At 33.6% G+C, this 20,356-nt stretch overlaps 1 protein-coding gene across 1 annotated transcript in view; it reads left to right on the top strand.

Annotated features, from left to right (window-relative positions):
- Nucleotides 1-492: 492 nt before the first annotated feature.
- Nucleotides 493-20,356, top strand: part of LOC108311298 (peptidyl-prolyl cis-trans isomerase A-like) — a 54,125-nt gene continuing 34,261 nt past the window's right edge. Inside the window, exon 1 of the mRNA XM_037742076.1 lies at nucleotides 493-677. Within this exon, the coding sequence (XP_037598004.1) occupies nucleotides 493-677 (185 nt within the window). The remainder of the gene's footprint in view (nucleotides 678-20,356) is intronic.

Below are 20,356 nucleotides of genomic sequence, written 5' to 3'. Positions count from 1 at the left end.
AGTGAACTTCCCTGCAGTCCTGTTTATATGGGTGTAGTTAGAACTGCTTTGGCGATGGTGGCCCGCCTCTGTTGGGGCGGAGTCTCTGTTGTGGCGGGTTGCCTTGGCAACGGCGGGCTGCCTCAGCAATGGTGGGTTGCCTTGGCAACGGCGGGCTGCCTAGGTAATGGCGGACGCCCCTCCCCCACAGAGCTGGACCATCCTGGGTTCAGCTGCACTTGCTGTGAAACTCTCAATCCAGAGTTTCTGGTTGCTGTTCTTTTGTGGGTGTGGGACCAGCCGATCCTGATCGCCTGGCTCCCTGCCTCAGAGCCTTTTTTAAGTTGGTGTTCCAGTCGCCTGTTGAAGAGGCGCCGGGGTCTGTTTGTTTTCCCCTGCGGCCACTCACTGCGCTGGTAAACAGCGGCACTGAGGTTTGTGGTGCTTTTTTTTTCTTTTTGCCCTGGAATCTACTGTCCTGGTTCTCGCTCAGTCCCCTTTTTGAACCGGCGTATGGGTGACTTCCCGTGGCTCCAATCACCAGCCAAAAGGGCCCCCAGATCGGTGTTTTTTGTACGGAGAACCGTGGCTCCGGGGCGCCGACAAAGCAGCCGCGCGGGGCAAAGCAGCGGCGCTGGCCAGCACAGCCACACTGGCGACCATGGAGCACCTCCGCCCGGGAATTTCCTAGTCTGTGGGCAATAAAAACGTGGCGTCCACTCACCCTCTGCACTTTCACTGGGAGCTGCAATCCTGAGCTGTTCCTAAATGGCCATCTTGGATCGTCAATCGCTTACTTTCTTTAAAGAGTAAAATAGAATAAAAATGACTGACCATAGTCTTTATAATATAGTTCTGCCAGAAGTTTTTATATTTCTAAATTATCATTCATAGTGTAAAATTGATAAATATAACATTTAACATACCCATGTGAACTATTATTTGTTAGAAGGAATGTAAAAGTTCATGAAATATACCAATAGTATCTAAAATTTATTTAACGCTTACAAAGTGCCATAAAATTTCGCATACGTTAAATCACTTAATATTCATGATGAGACAGGTGGATGATGCAGTTATTACCTCTAGCTGACAAGATTGACAAAATATCTGAAAGCATAGATAGGTTAAATAACTAGAAGATCACAGAGACTCTATGCCCAGAAAAAACTATTAGCTTAATGTGACAATATGCAACTTCTAACAGAGCTAATTTATGTCTTAAAATAGAAAATTGATTTTAAAGGGTAAAAGAAAATAAATAAAATACATTGGAATAAATTGAGGAATAGAGGTTATTTTATACAGGAAGTAGGAGAAAACTAAAAATGAAAGGTCAATTTCTGTTTTTGGCTATGGCAGGCTGGCTTGGTTCAGACTACTCCTCTCTGAGACAATGAGAAAACTTGGATAAAAAAAAAAAAAAAAAAAAAAATCAGTTCAACGTATCAAGGCAGCCGTAATATGAGAGGTCACACCCATGAAGAAAAGGAAGTCATTTTCATGAGCCCAATAGATTATTTCACTTTCTTTACTCCAAGATTTGCCAGTTCTTAAGTAGCATGGATGACTTTGAAATGTTGACAAAGTGATCGGTTACAAGTCAGATAACACGAAAAGTGCTACCAGCTGCCTCACATGGCTGTTAACACAAAATGGTAATTCAATATACCAAGGCATCTAGAATATAAGGGGCCAAAAGTTACAGAAGATAATCATAGAGAAGTAAACCAATATTTTGAGCAATTTTCTCCTTGAGGCACATTTGCTGATTCTTATCAGTTTATGCTAGTTGGCAGAGAAGTCAAGAGAAAAAGGCCTGTCAAATGGCTAAGAGATGAGCTGATCTGGTAATCTCAGTGATGGAGTGGATAAAATTTGAAGTCTATAATTAAACAAGATTGAAGGGCCTTAACAAACCAAATAAATTTCAGTTGTTATTCCAGGATTACATATTTAAAATAAAGAGAAAATAGAATTGGTCTTTAAAAGATTGAAGTATTATAGGTTGAATTGTGTCCCCCAAAATCTCATACAGTGCTGTCCTAACCTGCGGTTATCTCAGATCTCAGATTATCATCTTATCTTAGACTAAGGTCTTTAAAGAGATAAGATAAAATAAGTTTATTAGATTAGTATCTAATCAAATACGACTATCATTATAATAAGGGGAAATTTGGAAACAGACACACATACAGAAAGCACACCACTATAAACATGACAGAGGTACATTCATATACATATGAAGATATCTCTCTATCTGAATATGACATAATACTTTTTTTTTGTCATTTGCAATACCCAGTTTGTGAGACTTTATAATAGCTCTAGACAACTACACAGAGCTGAAACCTGATTGGAAAAGCTCTTATGACCTAAATATCTGCCATTAAACCCCTGCTACAAACGCTGTTGAATTGGGAATCATGTTTCCCACACACACTTCGTGGGGACACATTCAAACCATCCAAACATTAAAGTTGTAATAAGTAATGTCTGGCCCATGAGTTAAAAATGTAACAGTCTGGTCCAGTGTGGTGCCTCATGCCTGTAACCTCAGCACTTTGGGAGGCCGAGTTGGGCAGATCATGAGGTCAGGATATCGAGACCATCCTGACCAACACAGTGAAACCTCGTCTCTACTAAAAATACAAAAAAATTAGCTGGGTGTGGTGGCATGTGCCTGTGGTCCCAACTACTCAGGAGGCTGAGGCAGGGGAATCACTTGAACCCGGGAGGCGAAGGTTGCAGAGAGCTGAGATCGCATCACTGCACTCCAGCCTGGGTGACAGGGCGAGACTCTGTCTCAAAAAAAAAGAAAAACAACAGTCATGTAAATAAAATATTTTGTTGTTGTTAAAATTGGGAGTTGATTTTTCAATGTAACTAACATTGAACTTTAGAAAAGGATTTGGCTTAATAATATTTCAATTGGGGTGTTAATAAAAATAGTCTCATTTATTTCAGGTTAATTTGCATAGTTATGAGCCAATAAGGAAAGTTATGTCTTCATATTTGCTTTGTACAATGAAATGTGTTTTCTTCTCCAACTATCACCACCTCATGTTCTACTGATTTGGTAGACAAGAACTCATGGTTCAGGTGAATAGAGAAACAAGTAAAGAAAACAATTTTAAACATGAACAGAAGAAATATACTTCAAAACTGAGATAAAGTCAGGTGTCAGATATATCTTAAATTAGACAATGAAGATAATTATAGTGCTATATTAATTTTTCAATAATGGGAAAAAAAGAACTCCTCAATTATTTCTATCAGTCCAGCTTAACTCCACCTTAAAACCCTAAAATGGAAAACTGGCATAAGCACACTAGGTAGCAAGCGGACACTCAAATACTCATGAAAACACAGACACCAAAAGGAATGAAGAGGCTTTAGAATAAAAATAAAAAGTAAAAATGAGTTGAATTGGAAATAGTTATCCATTAAAAATAGTAATTTTGGTGAATAAAAAATTACTTCATTATAAGATACATTACTAATATTCAATATTCACTGTAACATTGAATTAAATTAGAAAATCACCTCAATACATTCCAAATAAATATTTGTGGAAATTCTAATTAAATGGCCACACAAGCTAACAATTGGTGCAGACTTTCTGCATGTGAATAATGATATATAACAGATTCCACTGGATTGGTGTTCTAGTCAATACCTCAGCTGATTAACCTACATATTAATTAGATAAAATATTTGCAATGTTGTTAAAATAAGCAATATCAGATTTAGTGTCTGATTCCATTTTCTGTATATTTGTCCTAATGACATTCTTTAATAGATTGCATCTTTCCTGATATATTAAGGCATTCATAGGTTTCAGAAAAAAAAAATGAGTACAGTGATACATTTCTTCAAATATTTATTGTGACACTTCAAATAGTAACACATAACAATGTTTTCTTCTTAGTGTATAACAATCTGCCTTTGAGAGTGGCATCCTGCTCAAGGTGAAATATTTTCTCATATAGATTGTATAATGTTTATGATTTTACTGAAAGCATTGCATATTAAATATTAAATCTATGGAATCTATTTTGAATATTTCTTTCAGAGTTTAGCTATATGTAATGTACTTTGGGTATACCTTAATATGTGTTTTTCATTGCATGATTTTCTGTTGCTTTGGCTCTTCAATACATTGTAGTAATTAAATTTGTTGGTAAGCAAATTTTGGAAACATAAATATGCAAATTCAACATTTCAGGCAGTGGTAGTAATACCTAATCAATGAAAATTTCTAAAGGTAAATATTAATCATGGGAGTTTTAACTCCACATATCTATCTATGTGAAGAGTCATGAACACTTCCCCAGTTTTGATTAATACCACCCTTAAAATAGTCTTACTCAAACTTCTACTTTATGAATAGTAAACTAAAATATAAAGGAAAGTAGTGAAGTGCCCAGCACCAGAAGTATAAATTGAATATGTGATCTGAAAAATAATATGTTTTCTCTTTGGCAATGTGCTCTGAAGGAAGTTTTATTTTTATTGAAGAAGTTTATAATTAAAACTAAAATATGTTAAGCAAATTACTTCATGGAAGGCATTGGGTGAAATATGTAACATATTGAGAAGAAATCTGCAGTTTTTAAGCCTTATGGCTGTATGAGAGGCAACCCCAGAAGGCAGCGTCCCGGGAAAAGACAGCTGGTGGAGGCTGAAGTGTAGCATAGGCTGAGCTCACATTAGGTGAATAATATTGTTCTGAGAAACATTGTTCTGAGAAAAAGCATTTACAAAAGAAGTAAACAGGCAAGACTAAGCAATTCATAACCTAACTATGTCAACTTTAAGGGCAAACCAGAAAAGTTGTTTGGTAGAGGTTTCTGTAATGGAGAAGAATGCTATCAAGAGGTGATGCACCTAGGTTGTGAACAGATAAAGCTATGTACTCAGCCTGAATGCCAGCAGCTGTGCCAGTAGAAAAGGATTATCTGGGAGCCAGATGTGATCAACATGGAGGCTCATCTTCCCTTTTCTTTGTCACCACATATACAGTAAAGGAACAAGCAACATGGCACCTGCCACTAGAGAACACATCTTCATAATAAAATATTACAGTGGGGGTGGTCAGATTTTCACGTTATGCAAATGGCAAACCTGGTCCAACCAACCTTTCCTGCCCTATTTAAATCAAACCCCTCCTCCTCAAGCTCATCTAAAAAACCTCTTGTGCTTCACCATGGACCAGAAAACCTGCTTGAGACACCTCTCTCTACAGGAAAGAGCTTTCTTCTTTCTTTTTTCTATTAAACCTCTACTCTTAACTTCATTCCTTGTGTGTCTACGTCTTCGGTTTTCTTGGCATGAGACAAGGAACCTTGGGTATTATCCCAGATGAATGATGCCACTTAAATAGAATAAGTTTCGAAATGTTTTGGCTCCTTTTTTTTTTTTTTTTCAGCATAGTTTGCATAGGATTGGTATTAATTCTACTTTAAATGCTTGGTAGAACTCAGTAGTGAAGCCATTGGATCCCAGGCTTTTCATACTAGAATCCTTTTTTTTAATGCCTTCAATCTTGTTGCTTCTTCTTGGTCTGTTTAGGTTTTGAATTTCTTCATGGTTCGTTCTTGGTAGATTGTATGTGTCTAGGATTTCATCCATTTCCTCTAGATTTTCCAGTTTATTGACATATAGTTGCTCGTAGTATCCCCTAATGATCTTTTGAATTTCTGTGATATCAGTTTAATGACTTTTTTTTTTATCTCAAATTTGGTTTATTTGGGTCTTCTCCCTCTTCTAATTTATTATTCCAGCTAAATGCTTGTCAATGTTTATCTTTTCAAAAAAAGAATGTTTTATTTTATTGATCTTTTGTATTTTTTAATTCAATTTTCCTGCTCTGATCTTTCTTTCTTTTCTTTTACTAAAGTTTGAATTTGTTTTTTTCTTGCCTTATTAACTCTTTAAGATGCATCATTATGTTATCTATTTTAAGGTTTTTTTCTTTCTTGATGTAAGAAAATTACAGCTATAAATGTTTCACTTAGTAATTTTTTACTGTATTCCATAGGTTTTGGTATGTTGTGTTTTTATTATCATTTGTTTCAGAGAATTTTTCAATTTTCTTCCTAATTTCTTCATTGATACACTCGTTATTCAGAAGCATATTGTTTAATTTCCATATGTTTGCATAGTTTCCAAAATTCTTCTTGTTGATTTCTAGTCTCTTTTAAGATACATGCTGCTAAAGTTCATTAACTTCAGTTCTCTAATAAACACAATGCTAGGCTTTCATACTTGTTCTGAACACTCATAATTTTTTTTTGTATTTATGGATAATCCAAAGGAGGAAATGATTCTAAGTATAATTAATTCTCTATAGTTTTGTGATAATTTAGGGGCAAGGGTGATTGTTCAATAAGTTAAAATGAATGTATAATTTTGTAATCTTTATGTTTTCTAGCTGGGATTTAGGTGTATATATTTGTCTTAAGGTATTTGCGTTGCTTTAGCAGAATATCTGAGACTGAGTAATTATTTATTTCTCACAGTTCTGAAGGTTAAGAAGGCTAAGATTAAGATACTGTCAAGTTCATCTGTCAAGTTCATCTTTCTAGCTCTCTGTTTCCAAGATGGTGCCTTGGTGCTACCTCTTCTGTTGGGGAAGAACTTTGCCCTGACGTGAACAAAGAGACAAAGAGCAAAAAGGAGTGAATTCTATCAAGTCGTTTTATAATGGCATTAATCCATAGATCAGGCTGAAGCCCTAATGACTTAAATACCTCCCAAAAGGCCCCACATTCCAATTCTTTTACACTGGGAATTAAGTTTCCAAAATATGAATTTTAGGGGAAACATTCAGACCATAGCAATTCTCTTTAACCTTTTTTTTTCAATTCTGTGGTCATTCTTTATAAAGGGGCTAATTTGTGCAAGTATGTGGCAAAAATACATTTGTTTTTATATGCAAGTTTAAATTAAAGCAAATGTAATTTTAAAATAGGTGTTCATATTTCATTGGGTACTTTTAATACAAAAATATTAAATATATATTGTTTATATCTAGAAGGCATAGAAAGTTTTGTTGTTCATTCCTGATGCATGGAAGTAACTGAAAGATATAGTTTACTAAATGATTATAAAAATCATTAAATAATAGCTTCAGGATATTAAAATTTTGCATAATAATTTGAATAGTACCTTTGAAATATTTGAACTTATTCTTGTGTATATAAGAAAGCAAAAAAAAAAAAAATTATCCTGATACAGATTGCTTTAATTAAAATCTCCCAACTAGGACATGTCCCTATTTTTATACTAAAATAAAGATTGTCTCCTTGCTAACCCTTGACTACCTTACAGGTTTTCTAGGACAATTAACATATTTTGAGAAAACACCGACTCTTTGTAGATTTTTACAAATAGAAAGTATGAAACTCTTCTTCAGCATTCATAACCTGGGTCAAATATATTCAGTCAAATAGGTATTTGTTCAGCTCCCGCTCTGCTCAGCATTGTGCTAATGAATCCTGTGCTCCATTAAAATTCTCTCTCAGATAAATGACTCTAAAGTTCAAAACAATTTTTATTGGATATACTGGTCTATAATTTCATTTTTCTGTCACTGTATTGTTATCTTATTAATTTTTATTAGGTATAATTTCAAGAGACCAACTGTCAATTGAAGATCATCTTTCTAAAAGCTTGCCCAGTGTATTGAGAATGTGTAAGTTCACCATAGGTAATTTCCGGAAACTACATCAAATTACTAAGGTTTTGATAATTCGTGAGCAAAACTAAGATTATGATAATTTCCTCAGCCATCTAGTTCTTCACCAAGGAAATTGTTCATTTGCAAAAGTGTCCACGGGGCTCTATGGTCCTTTGGAACTAGCACTGACATACCTCGGCTATAATGCTGGTTCACTTGCAAATGACCACAATACAGTAAAAATCAAAATAAAGTGAATATCACAATAAGAAAATCCTACACATTTTGGGTTTCCAAGTGCACATAAAAGTTGTATTTACACTATATTGCAGTTTATTAAAGTATGAAAATAGAGTTATGTGTAAAATGCCAATGTATATATCTTAATTTAAAAATGCTTCATACTAAAAAATGCTAATGATCATCTGAGCCTTCAAAGAGTCATAGTATTTCTAAAGACCTTGGTGGAGTGTGATGCTTCAATGCTGATAGTTGCAGACTGATCAGCATGGTGGTCGCTGAAGGTTGGTATGGCTGTGGCAATTTCTTAAAATAAAACAACAATAAAGCTTGTCACATTGTTTGACTCTTCCTTTCACAAAAGATTTCTTCATAGCATGCAATAAAGTTAGATGTCTATCTTACAACATATAAGAAAATTAAGTGAAAGTGAATCAAAGACCAAAATAGAAGAGCAAAAACTGTAAAACTTAAAGTAAACATAAGGTGAAATCTTTATAATTTTCGATTGAGCAATGTTTTCTTAGACCTGACATCATAAGCACAAGCAACAAAATAAATAATAAATTGTACTTAATCAAAATGAAAATCTTTTGTGAATGATAAGACACTATCAAGAAAGTTAAAAGGCAACACGCACTTGGATAAAAATTCACAATGTGAATCTCTATATACCTTTTGGCCATTTCCAAGTAGGTGAGGAATGTTAATAAGGCCACTTCTATTCATCCTCAAAAAATATTTAAATATTTAAAAATAAAAGTTTGTTTTTAAATTATAGATATTAAAAGGCATTGGCCTATGAAATAAGAATTGAGTCTTGGACAAAAGAAAATAAATAATGAAATAAAATAAAATGTAACACTTGCCAGATAAATACATATAGATTGGGGTCATTTAGTCAAAAGTGTTTAAATATATATTACATTTATTATTGTTTTCACACAGAATTTTGTTTTTGGCTATTGTCTCGTGCCATAAAAAATAATTTTCAAAACCAGTAGTAGCAATATTAGTAGAGGTGGTTGGTAACTGACATCTGAAAATGCTTTGGGTAGTATATTCCAAAAAGGAAAAATGGGCTCTTTCTATTAAAGGATAATCTAGAAAACAAATTTGTTAGATTTGTCATTGATAAAAGTTTGAGATGATGGATATGCATTTTATTCCAACTTGATCACTACACATTGCATACATGTATGAAAATATTATGCTGTGTTCTATTAATATGTACAGTTATGTGGCAATTATAAATAAGAAAAGCAAGGTTTGTAATAAGGGTAATTTATAACTCTCTATTTTAAATATCTATGTCATAGATTTACACTTATAAAAACCCAGTATCATAATCTCTTGTGATTTATGCAATTCTGATTGATTGGAAATTAGCTTTCCAAACTTAATTTGCATTTTAATATTATTAGAGGGCTTTTCTTGGTATCCTGTTACGTAATTATTTTCTGAGCATGTTTAATGACATCATAAATATCCTGAAAACAAGAAAAGACTCAGAGTAAACTTATTTCAAAATTTGGAATTAAAATTACATTCTATATTAATGTGATTTTTCCCTCTGGATAATTAAGAATAAAGTGCTTTGAGTTAGAGTGGCAATGTGGCAAGTGTTAAGAGTGCTTATCTGAATATTTTTTATTTAAACAAATCACATCATAATCTTAAAGATCATTGCTCCTCTTTACTACTTTAGTCTTAACTCCAAAATTATTCTGCTAATAATTAATTATTATTATTAATTATTAGCAGAATAATTTTACTTTCATTACAAATATTTAACAGTCACACATCTCGAATTATGGAATCCTTATTATTGCCTATTACCATATTATTAGTCTTCAACCATTTGAAGTATAGCCACTGTAAATAAATATGTAAGTTTTGGCATTAAATCATCATACATAAAGAATTACAATAATTAATATACAATATCTCTGGAAAATGTTTTCTAAAATTCATGACTTTTGGAAGCCAATTTTCAAAAAAGAAAAAAGAGACAGACAACTAAACCATTTCTAGCACAGGCTTATAATTGTTTATAGTGCAGTGTGGTATGCTAATATGATGAAAGCAAGAAATTTGTCTTTAAAAATAAATTCAAACTGAGGTGACTGAGGTAATATATCCTCAAATTGACAGTTTAATACAAATCAGCAATGACATAATCTGATGACTAATGGAAATTAGAAATCAGCTATATTGTTTAAGAAAATTCACTTTTCATTATGCAAAATAGAATGAGGATATCACTTTCCTCTTAAAAATCATGCATTGTGGTCAGAGTTCAACTAATATAGCATATTTTTAAAAAATCAAAAGTAATATTTTTAATTTCTGGAATTCAACATCTGGTTAAAAATACCACATAGGTAATTATTATGAAATACAAAGCATTATAGCCTATTAATAGTAAGACATTCTGCAAATAGAAAAACAGCTTTGCTATTTACAGGTAGCTAATGTGTCACATCATCACTATGTCACATCATCAGTAGGTTACATTTCAGAAACTGATTTCTAGCTCATACGGTTTGGCTGTGCCCCCACCCAAATCTCAACTTGAATTGTATCTCCCAGAATTCCAAAGTGGTGTTACAGAGATTCACGGGGAGGTAATTGAATCATGGCAACTAGTCTTTTCCCTGCTATTCTTATGATAGTGAATAAGTCTCATGAGATCTGACAGGTTTATGAGGGGTTTTTGCTTTTGCTTCTCCTGAATTTTTTTTCTTGCTGCCACTATGTAACAAGTGCATTTTGCTTCCCGCCATGATTCTGAGGCCACCTCAGCCATGAGGAACTGTACGTCCAATTAAACCTCTTTTGCTTCACAGTCTTGGGAATGTCTTTATCAGCAGTGTGAAAACAAACTAATACAGTAAATTCATACTGGGAATGGGTTGCTGAAAACATACCCAAAAACGTGGCAATGACTTTGCAGCTAGGTAACAGGCAGAAGTTGGAACATTTTGGAGGGTTCAGAAAAATACAGAAAAATGTGGAAAAGTTTGGAACCTCCTGAAAACTTGTTGAATGGCTTTGACAAAATTGCCGATAGTGATATGAACATTAAGGTTCACATCACCGAGGTTCACATCACAGGCTGAGGTGTTCTCAGATGAAGATAAAGCACTTGTTGGTGACTGGAGCAAAAGTGACTCTTGTAATGTTTTAGCAAAGAGACTGGCAGCATTTTGCCCCTGCCTTAGGGATTTGTGGAACTTTGAACTTGAGAGAGATAATTTAGGTATCTGGTGGAAGAAATTTCTAAGCAGCAAAGATTTCAAAGATGACTTGGATGCTGTTAAAAGCATTCCATTTTAAAAGGCAGACAGTATAAAAGTTCAGAAAATTTGCAGCCTGATGATGCAAAAGAAAAGAAAAATCTGGTTTTTTTTGAGGGGAAATTCAAACCAGCTGCAGAAATTTGTGTAAGTAGCAAGGAGCCAAATATTAATCCTCAAGACCGTGGGGAAAATGTCTTCAAGTCATGTCAGAGACCTTCACAGCAGCCCCTCCCATCACAGGCCCAGGGGCCAATGAAGAAAATGTAGTTTTGTGGGTTGGGCCCAGGGTCCCTGTGCTGTGTGCAGCCTAGGGACCTAGTGTCCTGTGTTCAGCTGCTCCAGCCATGGCTAAAAGGGGCCAATATAGAGCTCAGAATGTGGCTTCAGAGGGTATAAGCCCCAAGTCTTGGCAGCTGACAAGTGGTGTTGAGCCTGTGGGTGCACAGAAGTAAAGAACTAAGGTTGGGGAGCCTCTGCCTAGATTTCAGAAGATGTATGGAAACACCTGGATGCCCAGGAAAAAGCTTGCTGCAGGGGTGGAGCCCTCATGAAGAACCTCTGCTAGGGCAGTGTGGAAGGGATATGTGGGGTCAGAGCCCCAAAGTAGCGTCCCTACTGGGGCAATGTCTAGTGCAGCTGTGAGAAGAGGGCCACTATCATCCAGAACACAGAATGGTAGACCTACCAACAGCTTTCACTGTGTGCCTGGAAAAGTTGCAGACAATACCAGACCATGAAAGAAGTCAGGTCGAAGGCCTGTAAAGCCACAGGGGCAGAGCTGCCCAAGACCATGGGAATGCATGCTTAGCATCAGCATGATCATGATGTGAGACCTGGAGTCAAAGGAGATCACTTTGGAGTTTTAAAATTTGACTGTCCCACTGGATTTTGGACTTACATGACTCCTGTAACCCCTTTGTTATGGTCAATTTCTCCCATTTGGTATGGCTGTATTTACCCAATATCTGTACCCCCATTGTGTCTAGGAAGTAATTAGCTTGCTTTTGATGTTTCAGGCTCATAGGCAGAAGGGACTTGCATTGTCTCTAGTGAGACTTTGGATTGTGGACTTTTGGGTTAATGCTGAAATGAGTTAAGGCTTTGGGGGACTCTTGAGATGGCATGCTTGGTTTTGAAATATGAGGATATGAGATTTGGAGGGGCCAGGGGCAGAATGATATGGTTTGTCTGTGCTCCCAACCAAATCTCAAATTGAATTGTATCTCCCAGATTTTCCACGAGTTGTGGAGAGACATGGTGGGGAGGTAATTGAATCATGGGGTCCAGTCTTCCCTGTACAATTCTTGTGATAATGAATAAGTCTTGTGAGATCTGATCAGTTTATCAGGGGTTTCCACTTTTGCTTCTTCTCATTTTATCTCTTGCCACCACCATGTAAGAAGTGCCTTTCACCTCTTGCCATAATTGTGAAGCACAAACAAGCCTCATACATTTAAAATAATTGAAATAATACACACTGTCTCTTACCACAGTTCAAATTAGAAGTCATAGCAGAAAATTAAAAGAAAAATTTTCGAACATTTAGAAACTAGGAAATCCATTTCTGGCCAGGTGTGGTGGCTAACGCGTATAATCCCAGCACTTTGGGAGGCCAAGGCGGGTGAATCACCAGGGATCAGGAGTTCCAGACCAGCTTGGCAAACATGACGAAACCCCATCTCTATTAAAAATACAAAAATTAGCTGGGCATGGTGGCACGAGCCTGTAGTCCCAGCTACATGCGGGGCTGAAGCAGGAGAATTGCTTGAACCCAGGAAGCGGAGGTTGCAATGAGCCACAATTATGCCACCGCATTTCAGATTGGGTGACAGAACAAGAGCATGACTCCATCTCAAAAAAAAAGGGGGACCCACTTCTAAATAATCATATGGTATATCAAAGAAGAAGTGTCAATGCAATGGAAATTAAAAAAAAAATTGAACTCAATGGTTGTGGTGGTGATGGTAGTTTGTGTTAATACTGTTTCCTCTTTCTTAGCTGCCCATCCTCCCCTACACCATCTAGTGAATCTAGCGAAACTCACCACACTGTGATTTGAAAATCTTGGGAACTCTTCAGAAGCAGGTAGCTGCATTATGCCAATAGTTAACATTACCAAGGTTGCCATGGCTTCCAATAGGCCTGGGAATAATCTGGCTGTTTGGCTTAGACAATACCATGGAGAATATATAGAAGAGCACAACTTCCTCCTCATGCTTACAAAATTATCTTACTAAACTGCTTACTGATGCAGAGTTTAGAAGAGGTAATCCTTTATGTAAATTTATTTTAGAAAATTTTAAGCTAGTATTCTGTTATTGATATTTCAAGCAAGTTTTACTCTTGAAATTGTTTTGTCACGGTATTAAGGAGAACTTAAACCTAGATTTTTTAATACATATAACACAAATATATGTAAATTATATATATGTAAAATAAACATATGTATATATGTAAAGTATATACACATATATATGTAAAGTAGAGTTGTTTTTGTCATCAGATGTTTTAGATGATTGTCACTGAATAGCATCGAATGATTTAAAATGATTGAGCATTAACATTTGCTATTTAAAACATCACATGCATTTAGCATTAAGAAGACTTTCATTTTGCAAAGTTTAGAAAACTGTAAAATTTTAAACTCGTTCTGAAAAAACTCATAAAAATGCAAATTTCATGTTAAAATTTTGAATTATACATAGATTTATAACTACAAAATAACATAGCATCAATTATGTTTTCTAATTATTATAATTTTTTAATTATATAAAGTAATAAGTTCAAAAGATTTGCAGATGACTATCTGAAGTCTCTAAATCTATAATTATTCCATTAAGTGATTTCATCTAGGTTCTACTGTGATGATTATATTTGATGACTGAATGCAAAATCAAGTTAAATTAAATTATTGAATAATTTGTTTCAAAAAGCAAAGGAAATAATGAAGAAAGTATTTTTTGACCATGATTAAACACATACTCTTGACAACTTGGAAAATTACACTCATAAGTTTATTATGTACATGTAATAATTTGTTGCTGATTAAAGGAATTTATTTCTGCAAAATTAAAAGAGCATATAAAAGTCATTATATCATATTGCTGAAAAGGAAAATAATGAACTGTATTAACATATCACAACATTTATAATTATGAATATGAATTTATAAATATATATTATAAATATATATGCATCATATAAAATATGATTTCAAATCATATTTTTAATTAACTAGAATATCTTAGTTATTCAGTAACTGAAACATACTACATAGACAATAATAAGAACGTATATTATTTCATATTTTAAACCTACATCAATGTTTTCTACAATTGTATTAATTTCAGTGACAGCTACTGCTCAGTTTTGTTTTTAATTTTTATTGAACTTACTAAAATCCTCAGATCATTCTATCACTTGGGATTCTTTGTCATTTTGCTCCCATCTAGTAATTTTGTAGCTATATTTTTTGGACCTACGTGCGTGATTTTGAAATCATTCTGTGAAATGTCAACTCCTTTAACTTAATCCAGCTTCTATTCTGGTGAATGTGAACAAGACATTTATGTGCTAAACTTATTCCATGGAGGTATATTTCCACATTTTAACCTAAAGGCATTTCCATGACATAGATGTTTTACCTTATTTGTCATCTTCTAGGGGATCAAATGCTTACTTTATAATAAGTATTTGATGCTTCTTCCTCTAAGAAATAGAACAATAGATATTGAAGCTATTGATATTGCAAGCATAAATAGGGATGTACATATGACATGTTTTTGAACTGAATTATAAAGTTTTCTTCTGTTGGTGATTTTTCTGGAATAATCTCCTTGACAAAAAAAAGAGTGGGAATTGCAGGGAATCCGTCGAAAAATGTATCTATAGTCAGGGCATTAAACTTACAACTGAAAATTCCATGTTAACTCAGCAGGTTACACTACAAAATGCTTGGGAGGTTTTCTTTATTATTTTCTTTTTAAAATGAGTGTTATAGCATTTCAAAGAAGTAACATATAACACTGTCAGTCAAGTTCTTACTTATTCATTCAATTCACTTGTTCATTCAACATTTATTAAATGTAGGATACTTAGCAGGTACAGAGCATACGAAGAAGATATAAATGTGTCTCTCTATTTAAGAGACTTATCCTTTGGAAAAAGATTAAGAAAAATTTACATGAATAGCTACACATTTTAAGTACTACAATATAAAAAATGTTGAGGAGATATAATAATTACAACTGACATATCTGCAAAGATACTCAGAATCTGTATCTATTACTTGGATTCTCAAATATGTTGTAACTGCTCCTTGTAAAGGTGTTTCTTTTACCTACTTTCTAGGTTTAATTATTTAAAAAGAAATTAAGTTGCCTTTGGATTCTTGTAAAAGGTGTGTTAAGCACTCCTATAAATAAGTAATAATGATTTATTGTAATATTAAAATGTAACATGTATACATATAGTAGTAAATAATACATAATAATTTATCAGATAGGCCCAATTTAGTTAACCCAACGGTAAAGGGGGGACATAATAACCATTTTGTTATTTATAAATAGATATCTAGTGAGTTATGTAGACATAGTGAGTTATGTTTTTAAACATTTCATGTAAGCATTTTTATCAGTCTTTCCTATTAAATGTTTTACTTATTTTGGAACCATGCTGTGTTCAAGTAACACTTTTATTGGTTCTTACAAGCTTTGAATACTTATAGTTTCTTGAGTTTTAATGTCGCAAGTTAAGCCTCCTTAAATTTAGGGTTAGAAAACACTGCTCACCATTCTAACTACTTACACTTAATCAAGGATATGATTACCAAACTCAGTGCTTCTCTAAATTTAGGAAAAGATGCATGCAAAGTCAAGTAGAAAGCACAATTATTATCTTTCCCAATAAATAAAGCGAAGAATGACTGTGGTAAATGTTAGGCAATTTCTTAGACACTGAAAAATAGATTAGTTGAAGAAAGATTATTCAACTTCTTAAAATGATGAAACTTAGATGAATGAATATGATCATGCTCATTTATTCATTCATACATTTTACTATTAAATAAAATACTTTGCGATAAAATATATTGCCACTTTTTTTGAACATTCTTTTGTCTTATATTTATCAACATTCTGATATTAAATGTAAAAAAACGGTGTTTTTCAATTTATTTAATTTTGTAAAGGTTTAACATTATATAAATTAGGCAGACAATTAACATTTATTATATGTCCACTAATTTCTGAGTATTAACTTACATGAATGTATATACATTATCTGCTTAAACTGAAAAACAACTAATTGTGGTAGGAATTTTTAATGACAGTTTAAGGACAACGTGAGGTTTAGAAATGTTGGTAGTTTCTCATATACACTTTAGCAAACTACACTATATTGAGGAATTGCAACTGTGGAAACAATTAAAACTACTAGAATACATATTAAAAATTTGGAGCCAAAAGAACATCTAATTTAAAAGTGCAGGGTTGCAAGAATTTACTGATTCATTTGGAGTAATATCCATTTAATTAAGAAAACATTTTACACTGAAAATGTTATCTATGTGAAAAAGGCTATATCAGGGGTGCCCAACCTATGAGTTCCATGGACTGGTACTAATCCTTGGCCTGTTAGGAACCAGGCAACACAGTAGGAAGTGGATGGTAGGCAAGCAAACATTGCCACCTAAATTTCACCTCCTGTCAGATCAGTGGTGGCATGAGCTTGTCATAGGAGCATGAATCCTGTTGTGAACTGGGCATGTAAGGGATATAGGTTGTGTGCTCCTTATAAGAAACTAATGCTTCATGATCTGAGATGGAACAGTTCCATCCATGGAAACATTGTCTGTCATGAAACTAGTCCCTGTTGCCCAAAAGGTTGGAGACCACTGGACTATAATATACTGTGATTGCCATAGAAGCTTCCTCTTAAAAATATTTTAAAATTTAGTTGGAAAGAGTTGCCCAGTTGAAACCTCCCCTTGTATTCAAACTGACAGGATAAACAAGATTATTGCCTTACTCTTCGGATTTACAGAAAGATATACCTAAATCATTGAACAACATTAAATATTCTTTCACTTTACCTCAGGAATTATCGCGAGGGCGTCAAATAATATATTTCATTATAGCCATCACTGAAAAATCTCATTTTGTGTAATGTTAAAATAAACATCTCCTTATGAATATTTTGCTGCTCATTCACCATCGCTGTAAGTTGTATTTTGAGTTGTCTTCCCCAAAGTAGACGGAGCTTCATCAAATGCTGTTTTAACCTAGTCCTCCTTCAGGCTACCCATCATGCAAAATGAGAAGTGCTGTCTCTGGTCAAGCATATGCTCTCTGTAACATCAAGTGACTCCTGTCAGGATCAAATGTTCAGCCTTATCTTCAATAATATCATGCACCAAGTAACTAAGTACTCAGAGCAGCAAATTACAATTACAGAAATTTAATTTGAAACAAATTATGTGTAATATTTTTCAAAACACAGAAACATATAAACAACATCTCTCACAGTAAGAATGTTAAAATGTCCTAATTTTTTTCTAATTGTAATATGCAAATAGAAAATGTTTTACTTGATTTTTATTTTATAAATTCAGGATTTATTTAGTATTATAACATCTCTAAATCTTAAAGCAAAACAACCTCTTCATCTGATGTAAGCTATTTTCTGATTAATTTCCTCAAGTAAGCCTTGAGAAAAAGGTTCTGACAACTTTTCCAGGGTGGAAAGAGTAGGCCTCTATAAAAAGTGTCCCAGTCTCCATTTGTTTCAATAAAGTCAACACACCAATGACATCTTTGAAACAGGTGAAGTTGTTATCTTCACAACATATCTGTTTGCTTTATCTGTCTACCTTTTTCTGACATCATTCCCATGAACATATATATCAGTAGACTATGGTGCTTATTGTAACCCTTTTGAAAGAGGTCCCCTTAATATGACCACCCATAACATAAGCAAACAAAATATGTAGGCCTTCACCTCTCTTCTTACCACTGTTTCTTATAGAATCAGACTGACCTTAGTTTTCATTCGGGTTATAACTTTTACTAGCTGTGTGATTTTGGAGAAATTACTCTTTATGACACTTTGTTTTTCCTCACCTGTGAATCCCGAGTAACATTTAACTCATAAAATCCTTATGAAAATGTATTAGCATAGCACCTATAAAGAACAAATTAAGAATATATATTGTCCATTTTCTTTACTTGCTACATCACTATATATGCTGCAAGTTTAAGTTGTAAATTACCATATGACTGCTTTTTAGCAAAATTACCTAAATTAGTTTTCATACTACAAAACTTTATCGTATCACTACAGAAGCTGAGTATCAACTCTTGTTTAACAACTATTTATCAGTTAATAACTAGTTTTACACTTGATAATGGTACATAAAGATTTGTCCAGAAATTCTTAAATGCATTACCTAAAAGTAACACTAAATCTCTGATAATAGGCCAGTTCTTTATACAGATGCATTAATCTTATTTTTACATAACTTTTATTTCTTCAGAGTTCAACAGCAATCAGAGAATAATCCTCAGAGACATTAAGAACAGGTTTACCTCACCTTGGTCAACTGGCATGTGTACAGAAGTTCAATCCTACAGAAGTTTTGATAGATTCTCCTTAGGGAGAAGATGGGTTTGTGGCCATTTCAATTATTGTATCCAGTATTGAAAGGCAGAACGATCTTAAGTGGGAAAAATGTGAGATATTAGCACTGAAGAGTTAAACAAAGCTGACATTTTAGCTAGTTACAAGCTCTTTGGTGAAGGAACAGGAAGAAGGAGCTAACAAGATGTATCTCCGGCCCTGTGCTTATTTCATTGTGCATATCACCCAATTTCAGCGGTTATAAAATTTGTAAGAGTGGAGAGTTATCTTTAAACAGATGGTAGCTGAAACCAAGATTTCCAGTAAATTGTCTAAGAATTTAGAATGAGGAAAAAGAACAGATAATTAATAGAAAATATTAAAAAGATAACTCCAGGCTAAGAAATGACATGGCCTACAAATCTACAGGACTTAAAATTACACTACATTAAAATGAATATCTGAAATTCTAATTATTAGTTAGCTGTCAGCTCTAGAGCACTTTCACTATCTTTCATCTCTGTATCTTAAGTGTCTGCTGTGTATAGTCACCAAATAAATGTTTACTGAGTGAAAATGTATTCAGTTACACAAGGATCACTTAAGTATTTGTTTGTAATATCTTATCTATGGTACTTTGAGAGTCACAAAGATGAACAAAATATGCTCTGTTCTAAATAAACTTACAGTGCTATTTCCCAGGTATTTGATAGAAACGGGTATTGTAAAAGAAACATTTTTTCAAAAGTAATATGTTCCATCAAAAAATATTCCAAAGGTGATATAAAAATTTATAAATTCTATTATTACTCAGGTAATAAAAATGATCATCTTAACCAAGATTGTTTCATGCTTTGAGATTTTTATATGATTTAAGCATAAATCATAAGCATATGATTTATTAAAATTTCCTAAATTAAAATTTCTTTACAATATTTGTCAGCACATGTTTATGGAAAAACACTTAAGAGCACCTGTATGACAATATTTAAATCTTTTGTCATATTATTAGTATTTAAATAGTAAGTTACTTTAGAAACATTATTCTTATGGAGTGATGTGCTAAGTTTACATTTGTGCATGAGATTTCATCAGAATGCAATGGTTTTCTTGATAATTAGAAGGAGCCCAGAGTTTCTGAATTTTTAAATTCATTAGCAGCTGATCACTTCAGATGAGAATAATGCTATTATGACTAATGTATTAATAGTTAATGTTGATAATAGATGATATTTTGCAGTTACAGAGAAATGACTCTGTATGAGTATTTATCACCCAATTCTCAACAGGATACTGCAAAAAGCCAAGATAATTATGTATTCACTGAATATTTTCTTTTAATATGCTTTCATAACGCTTTGAAATATAAGATAAAATATTTGTTTTTTTCTTTAACGTTCAGTTATATAGATATACTATATGGTGAGAATTTTCCCTTTTAAAGGAAAATTATCTGTAAAATTCTGATGTGTAAAAGTTTCTGAACAAGTGTGTTTGGAAATAAATGAAATAGGTAATTAGGGGATACCTCACCTCT

The sequence above is a fragment of the Cebus imitator genome, unplaced genomic scaffold (assembly GCF_001604975.1).
Source record: "Cebus imitator isolate Cc_AM_T3 unplaced genomic scaffold, Cebus_imitator-1.0 Scaffold113, whole genome shotgun sequence".
Classification (NCBI taxonomy): domain Eukaryota; kingdom Metazoa; phylum Chordata; class Mammalia; order Primates; family Cebidae; genus Cebus; species Cebus imitator.
The sequence above is the reverse complement of the archived record's forward strand: the minus strand, read 5'-3'. Positions and strand labels throughout refer to the sequence as shown.